Source organism: Psammomys obesus, unplaced genomic scaffold (genome assembly GCF_907164565.1).
Source record: "Psammomys obesus unplaced genomic scaffold, mPsaObe1.curated_primary_1811, whole genome shotgun sequence".
In the NCBI taxonomy this organism is placed as follows: Eukaryota; Metazoa; Chordata; class Mammalia; order Rodentia; family Muridae; genus Psammomys; species Psammomys obesus.
The window spans coordinates 17,486,828-17,509,223 of NW_026585689.1; the positions used below are offsets into that span (position 1 = coordinate 17,486,828).

The 22,396-nt window shown below is 35.3% G+C and overlaps 1 protein-coding gene across 2 annotated transcripts in view; it reads right to left on the minus strand.

The window, feature by feature from the left end:
• The window catches only part of Epha3 (EPH receptor A3), a 350,488-nt gene that overhangs the window by 319,423 nt on the left and 8,669 nt on the right, over positions 1 to 22,396 (minus strand). For both annotated transcript variants that reach the window (XM_055593082.1, XM_055593075.1), the window contains exon 2: positions 10,994 to 11,058. In XM_055593082.1, the coding sequence (XP_055449057.1) occupies positions 10,994 to 11,058 (65 nt within the window). The remainder of the gene's footprint in view (positions 1 to 10,993; positions 11,059 to 22,396) is intronic.

The window sequence follows — 22,396 nt, forward strand, 5'->3', positions numbered from 1 at the left end:
ACACACACACACACAGAGACACATTAAAATCTTCTTTATTTGTTTTTGGGTTTGTTTGCTTGTTTGTTTTTTGAGACAGTTTTTCTCTGTGTAGTCCTGGCTGTACTAGAACTAACTGTGTAGACTAGGCAGGCCTCAATCTCAGAGATTAGTCTGCGTCTGCCTCCCAAGTGCTAGGATTAAAGGCATGTACCACACAGCCTTATAATATATAAGGTTTATAATATATATTATATATATATGATTATAATTGTATATAGTATAAATTGTATATGTTATCTATTATATATACATAAGTATATAAATCATGAATCGTGTAGTGTTAAATTTATTTTGTAACCCAAATGAAACAGAGCCTAAATTAAAAAGCTGGTAGAAACCTAAGTAGGTAGTGAGGATGAACCTCAACATTATGGATAATGTTCCAGCAGTGAGATTAAAAATGTAGACAACAGCAGAATCACATTGAAAGCAAGATGGGAATCCAGTTGCTATCTACAACCCTAACATCTCAAGGCTCTAAGTATGGCTGTGCCACTTTTTCCCTTCTTGTAGTTGCTGTCTACAAGCAAAAATAAACTTATCTTATTTTACTTTATTACTATATTTCTAAGTGCTTGTTTGTATTCTAATGGTGGAGGGGACAGGGAACATACGGATTTGGGCAGGTGGGGAATTGGAGAGGGCATACAGAGCAGACATTGGTAAAAGGGAAATCATAATAGAGAATACATTGTATAAAATATTTTTTCATTAAAACAAAGATTATGGGGAGAAAGAAAGAGGCTAGAGAGAGTGCTCAGCAGTTACTCTTGCAGAGTATCCGGGTTTGATTCCCAGCATCCACATGACAGTTAAGAACCACGTTTAACTCCAGTTCCAGGGGATCCAATGTCCTTTTATGTACTCTGCATACACTACATGAATTTGATGCACAGATAAACACAGGCAAAATACCATACAACATAACATAAAATGTAAAAACTTAAGTTATAGCATAAAACTTAATTACTATAAAAGGAATGAAATACTTAGTCAATTTTCATAATATCTAGTATATTCCTCTGAAAGGCTCCACCCAACAGAATATTGAAACAGATGCTGAGACTCACAGCCAAACTTTGGGCCAAGTTCAGGGTGACTTATGGAAGGAGGAGTTAGAAGGACCTGGAGAGGACACTCCTGTCCTCTCCTGTCCACAAGAAGACCAACAAGCCAAAAAATCTGGGCCCAGGGGGACTTGCAGAAACTGATGAATCAACCAAGGACATGCATGGAGAGGACATAGACCTCCTGCTCAGCTGTAGCCCATGGCAGCTCAGTCTCCATGTTGATTCCCCAGTAAGAGGAGCAGGAGCTGCCTCTATCATGAACTTGGTTGCCTGCTCTTTAATCACCTCTCCCTGGAGATGCAGTCTTGCCAGGCCACAGTTGAAGAGGATCCAGGCAGTCCTGATTAGTCTTGATAAGCTAGGGTCAGATGCCTGAAGAGGAGGACTCCCCTCTTCAGGCTAGGGGAAGGAGGAGAAGGAGGGTGGGGCTGCGAGGAGATAAGGGAGGGATCTACAATTGGGATATAAAATGAATAAATTGTAAAAAAAATAAAAATAAAAACAAATAAATACAGATCTAGTCTATTAAGGCTCATTGATCTTTTTTCTATATATCATACAATGGAGGTAAAATACTGCGAGAATTAGCAATAGAATACCAAGTGTTATAATGATCATGTACCGACATAATAATTGAAAACATGGATAGTCCTAGAAAAACATTGGATGGTAACGGGTTATACAAATACATGAGATGCTTTTACAGCATCATGACTTTCAGTGTTTTCAGTTCCAATAGCCATCATTTGAGACATAGACTTATATTAAAAGTGTTTCACATTTTTTCCTCTAAAAATTTCCAAATAAATTAATAGCTGGACATGTTAAACTCAATGGAAAAAAACATATAATTAAAGAAGAAAAAGAGCAGAAAATATTTTCAATACAAAATACTTCTGGATGTATTACTTTTTATAAATATTCATTAAAATTCAGTGTTACAATGAGATTGAAGCTGCTTTTCTCTGTATGTGTATGATGTACGTGTATGACTTTTTATGTCACATATACATATAAATATATGAAGGCTTGAAAACAGTGATTAATCTACATATACTCTCTACAAATATTAAAGGAAAAGAAGATCATTACACAGCAAGGCAAAACATTTAGTTAAATACAATGCTTGACATGTATTCCAACAAGTCAATTTTTTTTCCGACAGGGATTGTTTGGATAGCCCTGGCTGTCTTGGGCCTGGTGAAATTAAATTTAATTTGAATTAAATTTAATATGAATGTTATTTTAATTTTATCATTTTAGGTGGTGTGTGTGTGTGTGTGTGTGTGTGCATTGTGTGTGCCACGGCAAGTGAGTAGAGGTTAGAAGACAGCATGCTGAAGTAGGCAGTTCTCTATCTCCAATATTTGAGTCCAGAGATTGAACTCTGGTTGCCAAGTATGGCAACAGGGATCATCACTCACCAACCATCTCAATGCCTACACAGGTGTTTCTTTTTATTAATTTTTTTATATATTAATTACAGTTTATTCATTTTGTATCCCAGCTGTAACCCCCTCCCGCACTCCATCCACATCCCACCCTCCCGTCTCTCATCTCCTCCAAAGCCCCTCTCCAAGTCTACTGAGAGGGGAGGTCCTCCTCTCCTTCCATCTGACCCTAGTCTATCAAGTCTCATCAGGACTGGCATCATTGTCCTCCTCTGTGGCCTGGTAAGGCTCCTCCTCCCTCAGGGGGAGGTGATCAAACAGCCAGCCATTGAGTTCATGTCAGACATTCCTGTTACCCTTACAAGAGAACCCACTTGGATACTGAGCTGCCTTGATCATCCTGAGTGAAATATCCCAGAAACAGAAAGACACACATGGTATATACTCACTTATAAGTGGATATTAGGCATATAGGATAAACATACTAAAATCTGTACACCTAAAAAAGCTAAGCAAGAAAGAGGACCCTAGGTAGGAGGATCAGTCTTTACTCAGAAAGAAAAACGGGATCAACATCGAAGGAAGGAGAAAGCAGGAAGCAGGACAGTAGCTTACCACAGAGGGCCTCTGACTCTACCTAGCAGTGTACCAAAGCAGATGCTGAGACTCATAACCAACCTTTGGGCAAAGTGCAGGGAATCTTAGGAAAGAAGGGTAAGATAGAAAGACCTGGAGGGGACTGGAACTCCACAAGGAGAACAACAGAACCAAAAAATCTGGACAAAAGGGTCTTTCCAGAGACTGATACTCCAAACAAGGACCATTTATGGATATTACCTAGAACCTCTGCTCAGATGTACACAGGTCATTTTTAACTCCTTAAGGATGTATGTGTGAGTGTGTGTGCATATTTGTGTATGTTTCTGTGCATGTACGTGTGCATGTGTGTGTGTAATGAAATAACTGTGATCATAAAATAAATCTGATTTTGCACATGGTAACAAAGCTTGGAGTAAAAATAGTTACTGGTGGAAAGAAAAATATTAGCAATAAGAGAAACTTGAGAAGCAAAAATTTGGCACTGAAATAAATTTTTAAGCTATTTAAGATTCTATGGAAGATAACAGATTCATAAAACATTTGAGTATTCAAAAATAAAATGGTAAATTATTGGAATTCAATTTTTAAAATTTTATTATTAATAAATACTAGGTGAGAATATTGGAGCACAAATTAATTTCTTAAAAATTGAGATTAAATAAAACAACACAAGTCAGTTACAGGTTTCCTTTATTTGAAATTCCAGTTCTATATACGAAAGCAGAAAAAAGCAAGATGTTGTATTTTAAAACGAGCAATGTTTGAAAAATTCTAATCCAGTCTTCCCCAATCTAAATAGTTTTGATACAGAGATGATGATTCACCCAGAAATTATAATTTTAGCAGTGCGTGAAAGAATGAATTCTATTTTTACAGCACTAAAAATATAACATTTTAATTTTCATAAATTAAATGTTTCTAGAACCCAGGTTTGATCATTTCTAACATTATCCATAGCCTACCTTATTTCATGGTGCCTTTTGTTTCAAGGAAAGTTTCCTCAGCTGTAAAACTTTGTCAGAGTTTTAATTTGACCAGCGTACTATTGAAAGTGACAGATCTGAAGCAGAGGCAAGACAGACGACTTCCAAGTGACCAACAATCACATATCATATGTGTCACAAATTTGATTTTTCTGGATCAGCTCTTGAGCTGTGATTCACAAAGGAAACTCCCAGGTGGTTGCTGCTGACACTCCATTGTCGAAATATTTTTTCTGCATTTCAAACCTCATCAACAAAGTGAAAGTAAGAAAACCAGGAGACCTAGGTATTCTGACTTCACAGATTCAGAAATATTATAATTCTGTGAGTCAACACAAATTCCACTGTCTTGGGAAACAGTAGAGATTGCTTGTCTTATGCACACTTATTCTTTATTCTTTATAGTTTTGTTTTCATTTTAAGCATTCACAATTCTTTAGCAAAAGGGAATTTATTTTTCAGTATTTTAATTTCATTATAAATTTCAAAATAGGATCAACTTCAGCTGATTTTGTTTCCAACTGTCTTGCAATACATAGGCTTAAATTAATTAAGTATATCTTCTAGTAAAGCAGTTAATGCAATTAAGGAAATACAATAAACAGAGATTATACAAAGATTATAGGACAGGATATTTCATAGAAAATAAAACCTCTGCTTGTAGGATGCCTTTAATTTGAAAGTAGAACAAATACTAAGAAAACAGCTTTCACAAAGATATCGCTTTGAAATTCTGTGGGTCAAGAATGTGGGATTCCAGACTGATTTTGTGGATCTATTCGGGTTCTGAAGATGCTCCCGAGACTCAGGCTTCACGGGGAGGATTGACAGAGTTGTACCTCTCTGCATTACCCTGTGTTGGGAAGAAACCCTTTCTCAGAAGTGCCTGATGTTCTGCTCCTGTGACATTGATTGGCCTTATTCCTTCCTGCTAAACTCAGTCTCTATCGCGGCAACTATCATTTCTGAGAATAGCTCTCAGATAAGTTAACATGAACCAATGAATTGGCCAGTTCCCAGAGGCACATGAGAGTGTGAAACCTGTAGAATCGCTTTATTTTAGAGGACAGAAGAAATCAGGGAATTGGTATCAGATACTCAACAGGTTAACAGGCTGATCTTCAATTTGCCATTTTTTTAATTGCATTGACATTATTGCTAAGTCACTAGTGAAACCTAAAGAAATCTTAATTTTGTAGTTAGCAATGTTGATAGGTCCTCATTTCTGCAAACTCTTCATCACTTGTTTTCAGAGTATATTCCTCCTAAGATCCTAGACCCAGTCAGTCCACATTCTCTCCCACATTTGAGTTTCTTTCAAACACTGCTCATGGTTCCTTCCTGATTATCTGATCATAAAGTCTATACAAAGTGAAAACACCCAAGCTTCACTTGCCTTGAATTTTTCTTCTGTTTTGATACAGAAATGAAGCATATTTGCTTAGTAGACTGACTTTTGCATCAGTCATTTTTAACTATGGATTCACTGATAAGTAAAAGTTTTGAGGGTTATATTGCACATATATATGTATATATATATATATATATATATATATATATATATATATATATATATATATGTCGACATATATTTGTGTCTAAGTGTGTTAAGATGTTCTAAAGGAAAGAAATAAACAATTGTAGAATTACTTTTTGAAAGTGCTGGCTACGATTAAAATGCAGGATTCAAGTACTGTAGTTCATGGAAAGGTAATTGCTTGTATCTAGTTTATAAACTAAATAGTGCCAGGCACTATGTAAAACTAAACCTTTCATTGCATTATAATTCATAATTTTTACAAATAAGTCCAAGATTCAACTTCATAACTAGTTTAATGATTTTTGTGTACAGAAAATCTATATTGTTATAACCACACATAGGTCTTTGAAAAAAAATTAGCACAAGCCTAATAATATAGGCAGCATTTATTTCTGTGTTTTTAAATATTTGTTTCGTTTTTAATCATCTTTCTCTCTCTCCCTCTTTTTCTACCTCTCTCCCTCCCTCCTTCTCTCTTTCTTTCTATGTGTGTGTGTATATGTGCCATATATTTGTGGCTGTAGGTAGAGGCAAGATACATTGTATTCCGGAGAGCTGGAGTCACAGGCAGTTGCAAGAGCCCTGGCTTGGGTACTAGAACTCTACCTTATATCCACCAGAAGAATAACACTCACTCTTAACCACTTGAGCCATTTATAAAGTTCCAGTATTCCTCCGTTGAGGGACATCTGGGTTTTTTCCAGATTCTCGCTATTACTAATGGAGTTGCTACAAACATGGTTGAGCAAATGTCTTATTGAATGGTGGGGTATCTTTTGGGTATATACCTAGGAGTGGTATAGCTGGATCTTCAGGTAGCATGATTCCTAATTTTCTGCGGAAGTGCCAGATTGATTTCCAAAGTGGTTGTACTAGGTTACACTCCCACCAGCAATGGAGGAGGGTTCCCCTTTATCCACATCCTCTCCACTGGGCATCACCCCTTGAGTTTTTGATCTTAGCCATTCTGATGGGTATAAGGTGAAATCTCAGGGCTATTTTGATATACTTTTTCCGAATGACTAAGGACATTGAGCATTTCTTTAAGGGTTTCTCTGCCATTCTATATTCCTCTGTTGAGAATTCTATGTTTAGTTCTGTACCCCATTTTTTTTAACAGAAAGTGTGGTATATTTACACAATGGAATACTACTCGGCAATTAAAAACGAGGAAATCATGAAATTTGCAGGCATATGGTGGGAACTAGAAAAGATCATCCTGATGAGATAACCCAAAGGCAGAACGACACATGAAATATACTCATTCATAAGTGGATATTATCCATATAATATAGAATAAACATACTAAAATCTATAGCCCTAAAGGAGATAAGCAACAAGGAGGACCCTAGGCAAGATGCTTAATCCTAAAGGAGAAGGGCAAACAGGATAGACATAGGAAGTAGGAGAAGACAAAGAAAGAAACCTTCCACAGAGGACATCTGAAAGACTCTACCCACCAGGGTATCGAAGGAAATATTGAGACTCATAGCCAAAGTTTAGGCAGAGTACTGGAATCCTTATGGAAGAAGGGGGAGACAGAAAGACCTGGAGAGGTAAGGAACTAAACAAGGAGAACAACAAAGTCAAAATTCCTGGGCCCAGGGAGTCCTGCAGAGACCAATACTCCAACTAAGGACCATGCATGGAGAGGACTAGACCCCCTGTTCAAAGGAAGCCCATAGGCTGCTCAGTTTCCAAGTAGGTTTCCTAGTAAGGGGTACAAAGGGCATCTCTGACATGAATTCAGTGGCAGGCCCTCTGATCACTTCCCATTGGGGTGCAGCCTTTCTAGGACACAGAGGAAGATGATACAACCAGCCTTGATGAGACCTTCAGGTAGAAGGGGAGAAGGTCCTTCCCTATAAGGGGACTAGGGAAAGAGCATAGAGGGAGAATAGGGAGGGTGGATGGGACTGGGAGGAGACAATGGAAGGGGCTGCAGTGAATATTGTAATAAAAAATATATAAATTAATTAAAAAAATAAAGTTCCAGTATTCTGTTTTATAAAGTACATTTTTATAAGATGGAAATATTCTCATAAGAAAATGATAAAGGCTAATGTCAAATTATAGATATTAATATCCAAATATGAATACATGTTTGGGAAAATGAAAGGTGAGAAACAGAAATAAAATACATGAAGGAATGAACTGTGTGTGGATGCTCTCCCAGAATAGTTTAAAGAAACTTTAGAAAGCTCTGGTGATACATGCATGCCCTCCAGAAAGTAATTTCAAGTTTAAAATGAGTTATTTGCTTTTTAAATTTTACATTTCAGGACACTTGGGGTTTGTGACAGTAGTACAAGTGAGCTTAAGAAACAGCTGACACACTCTTTCTTGTCTCTTTAGTTACGATATGCAGCTCTTGAGGGCATGTCACACTAATCTCCTAAGCATGGATTTCTCAACTTTGGAGCTGTCATTTTTGTTATGAGGGATGCCATGTTCATGGCACAGTTTACAGCAGGACTCCTGGCTTCTTCCACAAATGCCTGTACTGCCCCTTTCTTCCAGTATGCCAATCTCTGCAAATATTGCCAAATGTTCCTGTGATATGAAAGCAAAATTACCTCCCTTCCTCATCTCTTCATCAATTGTTGTAAATTGATTAAGTATGATTTTGAATGATACCAATATGCTAAACTATTTCGCCTTATTAGTTTTCTCTGAAGGCTAAACTCATTTCACGGAGGCAGTACAATGAGGTTCACCCTTATCTACAAGAGTTAATTAGTTAAAATAAGACATTGGGAGTTGTTTCAACTTTATTTATTGAAAGCTATATTTCAGATAAAAAGCTTTCAATAATTTTTGACAATTGTTTTCTTAATAAGCAATTAGAAATACAAAATGATTCTGTCTTTATTGAAGAGGGAGGGAAATATTAGTAAGCAGACAAATGACAAATAACAATAATATCTATTCTAGAAGAAGAAGCAAGAAGATTGTTGAATTCAAGATCTGATTGGGCAAGACAGACTGATGCAAGGTATGTAGTGGGACTTTGTCTCAAAATCTCAAAAATAACATAGAGCAGAATAAAGTAAGACGCTGGACGTTGAACTCAGGCCTACACACACACACACAAACTTGTACACATGTAAATGCCACACTTCATAGACATATACATACAAACATTCACCAACAAATGCACACACACAAATATGTAAAAACAAAAACAGAAAAAAAAATTCTCTCCATTTTTTTTTTTTTTTTGGCCTGAAAATTATGTGATACACTTCAAGCCACTGACCTGAAGTTTTAAATATCTGAAAGTAGAAAATCATGTTTGCAAGATCAACAGAGGGAATAAAATGAAAAAAAGAAAATCACTGAGGGAACCTGTATTCCTCTGCACTAAGACAGAGGAAACTGAAAAGCGTACACTGAGGAAAAGAAAGAGGAAACCTAGTCCAAAAGCAACAACAACAACAACAACAAAAAAGCAGAAATTAAGACAGATACTTTTCCTCAAGTTTGTGCTTAACAATCAAGTGAGATTAGAGCATGCTGAGATACAGAGTCTGATACTGGAAGTCTGAGGCAATACTGATAACTTCCATTTTCAATTATCCTTATTAGCTGATAATGTTGATTGACCTGCCACACCTTTTATTATAGGATTTTATACTCTACCCTCAACACTCAACCGATAACTGAACATACACAACCCTAACTTATTTTATCATAAAGTCATTGAGATTAACAATGTTTTTTTTTAAATTAAACAATCAAAGAATAAAATAATCTCTTTACCCTAATTCTTAATATGTGGAAATCTTTTATCTTTTTCAAAAGGAAAACATATGGTAGAGTGTTGTTTTGGTCTACAAATTAATTTTAAGTGTTTAAGAAAATAGCTGCATATGTACGTATATGTGTTAGTAAAATTGTCAGTATGGAATTCATATTTCTTACATACTTAAATAGTTGGCTTCCACAATATATCATTGACATAATGGAAAAAAAAACCTCAAAAATATAAAAGCAAATTTATATATAACTTTTAGCTAAGTAGTAATATAAAAGTTCTCCAGCTCAGTCCTGAGTTTTGATTTATTTTTCTGACAATCCAAGCTGTGTTTTATCCCAATTATTTAATTCCTTTACACCTAGGGGAAAGGCAATTCCTGGCTTATTTCATTCTCTCCCTTCCAAAGCAACATGGAAGGTTTGATGATGGGTTTTGGCATTTTGTCAACGTCAAGGTGTGCCAGAAAGAAAAGCAGATACGAAGGTGACAGATGGATGAAGTATCCTTGACAGAAAACATCCCTTTGTGAAGGGACAGTTGATAGTTCTGTGTAAGTCAGTATGTTTAGGCATCCAAATTTAAAGATGGCTACCAACAGTAAATTACAGTAATTAAAATCACTTTTAAAAGATTACAACCACAGAAAGAAAAAAAACATATACATGTGTTCCTATAAGAAACATTTAAAACTGTTTACATTACATTCAAGCTATGCTCACAAAGAAAGTATGCTTAAACATTTATTACAGTTTGAGAGGCATAAGAATTTTCCAAAATACAAATTTTCCAAATGTATGATCCCGTTTTTGCCAAAAAATAAATAAATAAAATTTCTTAAATAAAATTGTCATTATGAACATGTGAGGCACCAAAAGCCATACACCTTGGTAAACTGTGCTTGAATTGGTAAAGTCTAAAATTTATATAAAAGGTTCAGAAGTTAAGGCAGTACTGTTTTTTTTCCTTTTCTTTTTTTTTTCTAAGTTCTTTATTAATTACACTTTATTCACTTTGTATCCCCCCTGTGGTTCCCTCCCTCTTCCTGTCCCAATCCCTCTCTTCCTCCACCCTTTGCATGCATGCCCCTCCCCAAGTCTACTGATTTAATATCTAAATAAAATGCAGCTTTAAAAGCATCTGGACAGGTGAAAGATAATCAAAATATTGAGGAGAACATATGCTTCCACAGCTGAATAATGATTTCTTTTATACTTAAGCTTCTCATCATGTTTGATTTTTAAGGCTATAACTTGGAAAAATACCATTACCAAAAATGCGCTTTGATCATAATGTGAAATTTTAAAAAGCCTTGTCAAAACATTTATCTTCCCCCTATCAGTAAAAAATTAAATAACTACATTTAGATTACCTATAAAATGCCAATAATAGTTTATCACTCCAGTACAGCCAGCACTCTGACATTTTCAGTAGTTGCCTGCATTGGATATCAACATTAAATTGTGCTGGTACATAAACAGACAGACTTATCAATATAATTTTTCATCAGTACAGAGCTTTCATCAGAAAATAACAAAGAATAGTCTTTACTCTCTCTGAAAGAGGCAAAAGGCAACATCACACTCATTTCAATGGACTGTTTAACTCACCCCGTGCGATGGGTAGGAGATCCAGCCCAGTTCGCCTTGAATTGTTTTTGAGTCTAGTAGATTAACTGCAAGAAAAGACAAGTACATAAGGAATGTAAGTACAACAAATTATTTTTATTGTTTCTTCTAACAATGTCTGTTTTGACTAGTTCTGTCTAATAAACACTACTGTTCTTTTTGTTAGAAATACATGGTAAACAGAACGAGCAAGCTACAAATAACTGTAGAGCGAGTTAGTGACTCAAAATTGGTCTTTTAAATTTGTACGTTTAGTACACATTATCCATCAAACAGTGATTCATTCTGACACAGTGATACTTTTGCAGGGGAAACAATAGAAATGCAAAATAAGTTAAGACAATAATTGCAACATGAAAATAACTGCAAAGAAACGAATTTGAATCACCAAAGGTTACATAAACTAAGCATCTATTATTAATGTGAACCTGAGCAAGCAGTCAATAAATGAGAATTATATTTTAAAAATCTAAAATATGTCCGTGTTAAAACACAATGTTGGGGGTTGGAGAGATGATTCAGAGGTTAAGAGCACTGGGTGATCTTCCAGAGGTCCCAAGTTCCATTCCCAGCAACAATACCCAGTTCCATTCCCAGCTCACAACCATCTATAATGAGATCTTGTACCCTCTTCTGGAAGGCAGGCTTACATGCAGATAGAACACTCTACATTTAATAAATGAATAAATCATTTTTTTAAACCTACAACATTAATACCCACAATGTAAACCGCACACCCATGTGGTTGCTGGTCTGAAAAATGTACTACACTCTTTCAAAATCCCAATTAAATTGTCTCAAAGGAAACTAAAACTGTGCAACATATTAAGAAAGGAAGCATATATCAAAAATTACTAAACACTTCAAGGAACATTCCTACACGGTCTGCTAGACAATCAAATACAATAAGTGTCTCTAAAACTCTTGACCATTTTAACTAAAATTACAAAACCTGAAATTGAATTCTCGCCTTTATAAATGAAGAAAAAACACAAATTTAATCCGTTTCATTTTTAATAGTTAAAAATAACAAATAAAAAATAATAATAGGGTTCTGAATTAGTCATATTACACTACTAACTATATACCTAAACTGTCTCCAGTATGTGTAAGTTAGCGTGCAAGTGTTCAAATGAAATTTTACCATCTGAGATGACAACATTCCCCTAAGAACCATAGACCACCTAAAAAAACTCCAACAATCAGCATGAGAAGCCCTCTTTTGAGTTGCTTGTCAGAGTTGTTCAAAAAAACTCCTAAATTATGGGCTATTGGTACTGTTGTTTGTTTCTCCTCAGAGGTGGAAGGTAATCTCTACTATTGCTGAAAATATCATACACTTAAGAACCAGGGCACAGATGCCCCTGGGTTAGACCTTACGTGAAAGCTTTCTCCTTGAAGAATGTTTTTTATGTTAGCAAATGGAGACATGTAAGATTCTAAAGGAGGGAAGCAACCAACAATACTATCTAGCTATAAGCCTATGAATCACAATGACAAAGCACGACACAGAAATCCTAAGGGTGTGGTAATGTCATGCATACCTTGAAGGTAGCCACCAGCTCTCCAACTGGTCTTCACTAAAAAAAAAAAAAAAAAAAAAAAAAAAAAAATTCTTGGCTGGCATTGGAAACCTAGCCAGCTGCTATCTGGGGCTATCCAGGACTAGCGAAGTCATGGATTTTGGAGAAGAATCTATAACCCTCACTTTACTAAACTAGAATAATTCATAAATACATTCTAAATATCTGTCCTTATGCCCACCAGATAAGTGTAGTAATTACTGCTTGTCAAGGAAACAACTCTGCAAAATATGGATACTTTTACAAAATAAAAAACAAACAAGCAAACAAAAAAACCCAACCACTCAAAATGTAGTTATTCTGAAGTCCAATCCCAGCTCATACATCTACAACACAGCTCCTGCACCTGAGGCTGAAGGATAATAGCTGATGTTAATGAGGGAAAGGACCAGACTAATCACATCTGCACTTGGATTCTGCTCAAAGAACAGCTAATCCAGAATGAATAATAATACCACAAAGTCAATTAGGTAAGTGTGTGGATTCATTACAATATTTGTACCTCCTCGTAAACTGCATTTTTGGTGTAGTTAATTTATGGTGAGTTCAGAAAATAACACTATTACTCACAATTTTGATCCTGTTATCTACCAAACATTTAATTTTGTCAGCCATGATCATCTTACAATATTACGGTACTAATCCCATCATATTAATATACTTTGAATGACTATGAGTTTATAACAAGCTTTGGAGACAGTGTTCTTGTAAAATTACTACACGGAACAGATCCTCTTTGACTTCTGAATTGTATTTATAATCAACCGTCAACACATGACCTAATAGTGGAGACTAGCTGACATCAAAACCCTTTTTTAAAGTTCTTAATTTAAGTTTATATGGTGTCTCTTGTTTGTATCCGAATGAGAACAACACAGTCCCAAGAATCATAAACACTTTAAAGTTAATTGCTGAATTGGTAATTCCATAACAAATCTCCAGTTACATGCAAGTAGTCCTTTTACAGTGACTACTCCGCATTCAGTACATACTCTTCCTGAGATAATAGATGAAGTCAGGGAGGGGATAAGTATGTGAGGTCAAACCTGTGTGGGAGTTTTCTGGAGCATCTTGCCTAAATCTCAGATGGAACATGATGTTCTAATTACCATATTTCTATAGGTAAGAACCTTGGGTATTGATACTTTCTCCTCTTAAAATACATGAAGATCCTGTAATTTCCTCTCCATTGTTACCAACATTCAAATGCCAGCGGAAGGAGTTATCTGAATTGTCTTGTAAAAGTGCCACATTATAGTCTGAGCTTAAACACAGCTTGTAAGAGGGAAGGATTATTTCCATTTCTAGAAAACTTAAATTCAAATTTGATTTTTAATGAAGAATTAGGGAATTGTTCCTGCAAATTGTGAGGGTCTGTGAATTATTTAACTCTCTATTGTCTGCCTCATGTCAGTTAATTTACAAAAGATGTGAGTTACTCTTTAACACATTTCAAATTCCAATGAATTGATTTTCATATATTTTCCTGGGTCATATGAAACACTATTTTAATAATGACAGAATATTTTCTACTCAAAAAGCTATATGGCATATGTTAACCTTTTTATTTTAAATAATCTCTTGTAATCTTTTTTTTAATTTTTTTTATTAATTACACTTTATTCATTTTGTATCCCCCCCATAAACCCCTCCCTCCTCCCCTCCCGATCCCACCCTCCCTCCCCTTTCTGCATGCATGCCACTCCCCAAGTCCACTGATAGGGGAGGTTCTCCTCTTCTTTCTCATCTTAGTCTATCAGTTCTCATCAAAAGTGGCTGCATTGTCCTCTACTGTGGCCTGATAAGGCTGTTCCCCCCTCAGGGGGAAGTGATCAACAAGCAGGCCAATCAGATTATGTCAGAGGCAGTCCCTCTTCCCATTACTATGTAACCCACTTGGACACTGAACTGCCATGGGCTATACCTGTGCAGGGGTTCCAGGTCATCTCCATGAATAGTCCTTGGTTGGAGTATGAGTCTCTGGGAAGTTCCCTGTGTTCAAATTATCTTGTTCTGTTGCTCTCCTTGTGGAGTTCCCGTCCCCTCCAGCTCTTACTATTTCCCACTTCTTACATAGAATTCCATTCACTCTGCCCATCAGTTGGCCATCAGGCTCAGCATCTTTTTTTTTTTTTTTTTTTTTTTATACAGTGTTCTGTCTGCATGTGTGACAACAGGCCAGAAGAGGGCACCAGATTTCATTATAGGTGGTCATGAGCCACCATGTGGTTGCTGGGAATTGAACTCAGGACCTTTGGAAGAGCCACATCTCCAGCTCCTTACCTTAACTTTTAAAACTGAGATATTTTAAAATTGGAAACATTTTCAATGTTAAGATTCTATGTTAGTGAGGTTTTGGCAATAAATTTTTATTTGGAAATTACTGTTCTAAGTCTAGAAGTCCGTAGTTTTGTATTTAAACATATTTACCACCTGTAGTTTTACCACTTTTAAATAGAGGTATATGGATAGGCAACGGGGCTTACGTTCTTGAGATGGGTCGGCAACTCTCCAGCTTGGGCTTCACTCTTACGTGAGATCTGGTAGACCCAAGAAAGTGTGGTATTTAATGGAAATTCCCATGTTGGAATTTCTTAATTAGTTGGAAATTAGTCCAATTAGAGTAAATGTACTCAAGTTGGTTATAAGAAATTCTGCCGAAGGTTTGGTTATGAGTCTTAGCAGACTTTGATACACTGGAAGGTAGAGTCTTTCAGAGGCCCTCTGCGGTAGGCTCCTGTCCTGTTACCTGTTTCCTTTACGTCCAATGCACATCCTATTTGTCTTTCTAAGTGAGGATTGATCATCTTACCCTGGGTCCTCTTTCTTGTTTATCTTCTTTAGGTGTATATATTTCAGTATATTTACCCTATCTTATAGGTCTATATAAGTGAGTATATACCATGTGTGTCTTTCTCCTTCTGGGATAACCAAACCTTTGGCAGAGTGCAGGGAAACATATGAAAGAAGGGGGAGTTAGTGTGATGTGGAAAGGTTAGGAGCTCCACAAGGACCAAATATATCTGGGTACAGGGGTCTTTTCTGAGACTGATATTCCACCAAGGACCGTGTAAGGATATAACCTAGAACCTCTGCACGGATGTAGCCTGTGGTAGCTCAGTAACCAATTGGTTTTCCATAGTAAGGGGAACAGGGACTATTTCTGACAGGAACTCAATGGCAGGCTCTTTGATCTCTCCACCCCTCAAGGGAGGAGCAGCCCTGCTAGGCCACAGAGGAGGACTTTTCAGCCAGTCCTGAAGATGCCTTATAAAACAGGGTCAGATGAAAGGGGAGGGAGTTCTCCCTAATCAGTGGACTTGGAAAGGAGCAGGGAGGAGATGAGGGAGGGAGGGTGAGTTTGGAAGGGAATGAGGGAGCGGAGCGGTATACAGAGTTAATAAAATGGAACTGATAAGAAAAATTTAAAATAAAATAAAATAAAAAATAAATTCTGGCCCATGTCAGCTCAGTATCCAAGTGGGTTCCCTAATAAGGGGAACGTGAACTGTCTCTGACATAAGTGGCTGGCTCTTTGATCACCTCCTCCTGAGGGGTGAGCAGCCTTGCCAGGTCACAGAGGAGGACCGTGCAGCCAATCCTGATGAAACCTGATAGGCTAGGGTCAGAGGGAAAGGGAGGAGAACCTCCCCTGCCAGTGGACTGGGGGAGGGGCATGAAGGAGATGAGGGAAGGAGGATGTGATTGGGAGGGAATGAAGGAGGGCATTACAGCTGGGATACAAGGTGACCAAACTGTAATTAATATTAAAAAATTAATTAAAAATAAAAATAAATAAAATGAAAAAAAAAAGAAATTCTGGAAAGGGGGAAACCTCCCTGTCATTCTTTCCACTAATTTTTACTGTCACTTTTTTCATTACATTGCATAGTTGAATTATAGCCATCATTCTTTTTTCTTTTCTTTTTTTTTTTTTTGTCCTCTCTCACAACAAAAAGATTAAATCCAAATTTCCTTCTTTACTGGAGATGTATCTTGGTGGAGGTTGCCTAATGCCCAAGAGCTGATCCTCAACATTATAAACAAGTTCATTTACTATGATATCACAAAGAACTGTCTGCATCAAGAATTGTCTCTATTTTCTCTTATCATTAATAGAAACACATTACATTTCTTATAAAAAACTCACTTTATTGACTTTTTGTTTTGCAGTACTGTAGATTGCCAAGCCTCACACAAGCTAAGGAAGTATTCTGCCTCCGAGCTTCATTCCAAGGCTCAAACATGAAGGTTAGAATCAAAAGTTAAAACAAATGTTGTCAGATGTGTAGATGACCAACATCTCCTGAAATAAATCTCTTGAGGTACTACTCTTAAAAAAAAAAAAAATCCATGAATATGTTAACTTTTTTCAAGGACTTTCTAATATCTGATTCAGAATGGCTTCTTGCCCACTTACAAAGACTGGCACCTAATCTGATATTCACAGCTAGACATATTGCTTAAGCACTACTATGTACAAACAGTGTTAAAATTTGTAAAAATTAAACGGTACATGCTCTTTCTGAAGCATATCTTTTCAATTACTGCATCAATACACTTTGTGGTGATATAATGGTTTCATTTCATGAAAATATTGAGTTATTTATAATTATCAAATAATCATTTCAAAGTGAACATCCATTTATAATAGCTAAAGAATTTCAGATCCCTCTAATAATAGACATATTTTCTTGTAAAGCCTTCACTTATAATCAGCCTTTCTAGCCAGTACAAATACCTATAAAGTCACTGCAACTGAAGGCAAGGCTATCCTTTCACTACCTTTGCTTTGACTAAAGAGTAATGACTTTCTCTTTTGCTCATATCATCACCTCAGTTACATAAGCCACATTTCTTACACACTTATCTTTATCATTTTCATCACTTCCTATTACGATAAAGAACACAGCTTTAGTTTAGGTTACAGAGACCAGAAGGTCCTTTAATCTGCTTCTAAATGATACTTAAGCAGCCCAAAGAGAAGAAAATGATACGAAAAGCCATACATTTTTTCCTTGGTGTTGTAATTCTCTATTTAGCTCTCTGTCATAAATAATACAAATTAAGCAATCAAAATTCATAATTTGAGCAAAAGTTAATGATAACAGCTTTTTTGTCATTTTATTTGTACATATTGGGCTATTCCTTTGAGAAGAAATGACACTATGCTAGTGACAGTATAAAATATAATAGATATTATATATAAAATGTTTGTCTGTAAAAATTTCCAGAAACTTATGTTAAATATAATGTGTATATCAACATATAAATATTTACTTAAATTAATTCTCAGATTTCTAGATAAAATATTTATAGGAAAAAATTGGTGAAACTCAACAATTTTTAACATTTGTTATTTTTTAAATCTTTTGTTACATGTTACGTTGAATGAATTTTGTGTGTAATATAAGATTTTTGGACAAGACATTATACTAGAAGATTATTGTTCTTATGGACTTTTCCTCTTAAAAATGAATATTGATTTTAATTCTCTACAGAGCTTAATTGTAAATAGAACTGCAATTATATGCCTTGTCTAAATTTTTACAACTAGGAGAGAATGTCTCTAAATGAAAACACACAAAATCTTACCACAGGACTTCCTGTTTACTTCGATTATGTAGTTCCAGGAGATAACAGCTCAAATTGCATTTGTAACAGACACTAATATAGGTGTAAACTGTACCATTTTTAGGAACTGAGGAATTTCTTCTCTGTCTCTTCTAATCAGGAAAAACAAACAAACAAAACAAAACAAAAAGCCAAAAACCCAAAGATTATACACTGACAATGCTAATGTCCCCCATGAACCTATCAAAATCTCAATTGGGGCAATCTGTCCTAGCAAATAATCTTTTCTTATAAACTAGTGAGAGTTTTGAAGTTTTAATAAACATATAACCCCAAGTGTTGAAACCAACACAAAATAGCAGGATTCTGTTTCTGCACACCGACAACTAATATATGAGTCATTTAGACCCAGTCCCCATTTTAGACCTATTTTCTAAAATGTGTCTGACAATTCAATATCCATCCCTAAGTATAGATGGCATATTTTCAATGCACACTTTCTCTTGAAATGTTCTAGAAACAAAACAACTTCCTTACTTTCAACTAAGAAAAGTACTTTGAAAGATTAGAAAGTAAAAATGAAAACATTATTCAATTATGGTATAAAACCAATAATTAAGGCAAATAGCATTTTAAACATCTAAACATATACAATGCCTTTTATAAAAGGCTAATATGGCACATTTTAATCAAACTATCATAAAACTTGATTATCAACCTTCAGATGTTGAAGAGAAGCTTTGTTGAGTCAGAGTTTGACAGATGGTTGTGGAAATGGGATGGACCAGTTCTACTATAAGACTCATTTTTTTGAAATAAAGAAAGTTCATAGATGTTCCTTGGAGATAAGGAATCTAAACCTTATCAACTGAAATAGCACTTTAATGAGGAAATAAGTTACATTTCAACTTAAAAGTAAACTCTGAACATTGTAATATCTCAACACATCTTTTTTTTTTTTGCAAAAGAAGTTAATTTCATTATAAATAAAGTATTTGAATTATCTGGGAAAACTAGAAGCAAGATGCAGCTTTGGCTTCTTGATATTCAGGAAGGTATTTAAAAGCCATATGTTATGGATTTTGCTAAAGACGATACAACTTTGAGTAATAACTACACACACTTACACATGTAAACAGTTTTTTTTTTATAGAATACATTTGGATTCTTATAATAATCTACAGAAGATCCATCTATTTCAAAATTCCAACCATTTTCTTCAAATTTTAGGATTATGGTGTCAATGGAAAATATCAAACTGACTGCTGGGGACAGTCAGAAAACATTTAATTTACTGATGAAAGGGAAGGTAGAGTTCAAAAGAACTTCAGTGTGGCTTTTCTTGGTGGTGTAATTACATTGAGAAGAGGGCCTGCAGAAGCTTCTAGTTTGGGATGGTCCTTTTGTGCTGGTCACATGTGTTTCCAATAGACTCACATGAACATATGCATGCATGCATATCCAACACAGAACTTACATTCACCTTACATCTGGGCTTGCTGGGAACATTTCTCAATATTCAGCTTTTCAGATGTACTTGTGTAGTATGAATTTGTTTAAATTATTAAAGTCTAGAAACATGCAATAGAATCTAAAAGTCTTACTTATACTAATCACTGTCAAATGAAGTGCAGCACATAATTTATCTTTTCTAGATGCTCAATTTGCAACAGTAATACACATTCCTCTGAGGATTCACGTCTTAATTTCACTATTTCATATAAATGTCCTTGCATCATTTTTATCTAAGAATTCATTCCAGTATTATCTTCCCCACCAGAACTGGTATTTAAATAGGCATAGAGCATGTCAAAACTTATAATATTTTCCAAAGTCTAGTCAGAAACTAACCATTATCTTCATATTCTTTGTAAATAGATATAAACAAGGCCTTGCAACTATGAAAGATGAGTTTTTGCCTAAGAAATTTAGTTTCCAACACGGTAAGATTGAGATTGAGTTTATGATTCAAGACTTTTTATTGAAGTATTTATTTTATTTTACTTTATTTATGTGTTTGTGTATGTGTGTGGAGCATAAGTGTACTGCATGTGTCGGGAGCCAAAAAATTACAGAAAAGAGCATCAGATTCCATGGAGCGAGAGTTACATTCCATGTGGCTGTGAGCCACCATGTGGGTGCTGAGGACTGAACATTGGTCCTCTGCAAGTAAAGTGAGTATTCTCAAGCACCGGGGACTCTCTATACTCTGAATTTCCTATTTTTAAATTGTATTTATTTTATCTTTTACAATTTATTCATGTTATATCCCGATTGTAGTCTCCCTCATCTCCTCCCAGTGCATCATCTCTTCTACTTCCCCCCAACCCCTTTGCCCACTAAAGAGGGGAGTCCTCCTCCTCTGCTTATCTTCTGACCCTAGCTTATCAAGGACTCTGAACCTTTTATTATTAACATTAAGTGTTAATAACTCTACTACAGCTACAAGCCTGATCATTTAATGATCTTTTGTAGATTTAAAAAAAAAAAACTATTAGCATCTTTATACTTTTTTTGCCTTTTTCTAAGTTATAAAAGTATTTTACACTAAAACACTTAAAATAACTTTAAATATCACTTTCAAGGGTAAGAAAAAAGCTATCTTGTACACAAATGTTTAAGAAAGGCAATTGTATCTCAGAATGTAGGTAAACCACCATTGTCATTATAGATTAAATTAACCAGCTCAAACACCTGAAATACATATAATTACCCATGAAACAATTTGCTTTTCATAAAACATGGACATTAAAAGCTTCTACTCAAGGCCAGAAATGTTGATAACACACAGTAAAAGCTCTTGAGTTTTTCTTTTGAGTTATCACATGTAAATGAGTCTTATCTATGGTAACACACACTGAAAAAGTAAACCAAGAAAAAAATACTGTGCTTTTAAAAGTATTTCTACTATTTCACAGTAGTTAAATTTAATATGAATTTTTATATTTAAAAGAGGGCAGCATTTTAATTTGTTGCTTTACTTTGGGTAATGATTTCAGTTTTTTTTTCTTTTTATTCTCCTTTTTCTTCTTCTTTAAAGGCAAAAAGTACTTTAAATTACTTTGGCATATTTTTGAGGAAATTGTCATTATTACAGACAGCAGGGGGAAAAGATCAATTAGACAATGACAAAGAACAATAGTTTAATTTTAATCTCACTGACAATTTATTTTTTCAGAATAAAATTTAGAGCATCTTGTGTCCATAATGTATATACTCATCTATAACATTTTTGTCACAGAGTAGGAACAGCTCAGTATTTTTTTTTTTTTTTTTGGTAAGAGAACTCTATGATTGGCAAAACACACATACACACGCACACACACACATAGCCTAATGCTGCAGACTTCTCCTTAGAGTACCTTTTTGCTTATCCTAAGGATTAGTAAAATGAGTCACATGGAAGCCATTCCAAATTAGTTTCCCAGCCTGGCTTCTCCGTGTGAAGACTGTCTGCCATCCTCTGCATTAAGAGACCTATCTTTTTAAAAGAGAGTCTTATACTGGCACTTCTCAAAACATTATCAATGGCTAAACCAGGTCTGCAAATCAGGAAATGTGTTAACTACTAACAAGTGATGTTATTTCCTGCAGGCATTCTGAGGAAGACTGGAAATGTTAAATTTTTCTGGGGATTAGAAATCAGCCAACTTTGTCAGCAAAATAAGTACAAACTGAATACCTTACAGGGCAGGTTTCACTGTCACCAGGCCTATAGGGCTTATTCATCTACTATTCTTAATTACTACTGGAGAAAAGTTAGTTCTTCATAATTTCTAGATGAAACAATTCTGATGTTAACTAAGGGTACCTCTTGGCAGCCAAACTGAATGTTGTTTTCCAAGTTAGCTTAGTCTTTTTTAAGGCTCAGCTATGGTAAAGGCTGTTGTTTTGAAAGCAAATAAACCCAGTTTGGGAATTTTTATGTATCTATTTCATTTTGTTTAATAATTTATTTTCAAGTGTTAGATATATAAAAGGACATACTTTGCCGCATTATTTCAAAGGCATTTCAGATTTCCACAAGTTTTGATCTCACAGGATATTAAAAACTAAATAATAGAATTCAAGGGTTTTATAAATTTACATAAGACTCTATTTTTAAGTCAAGTTTACATTTTCCTTGATTTAGAAGTGTTATCCAAACCCATACATGAATTGTAAAGACCACATTTGAGGAAAAGAATTACTGACTTGTTTTCCAGAAGTCAGAGTGGGGAAAGGAACT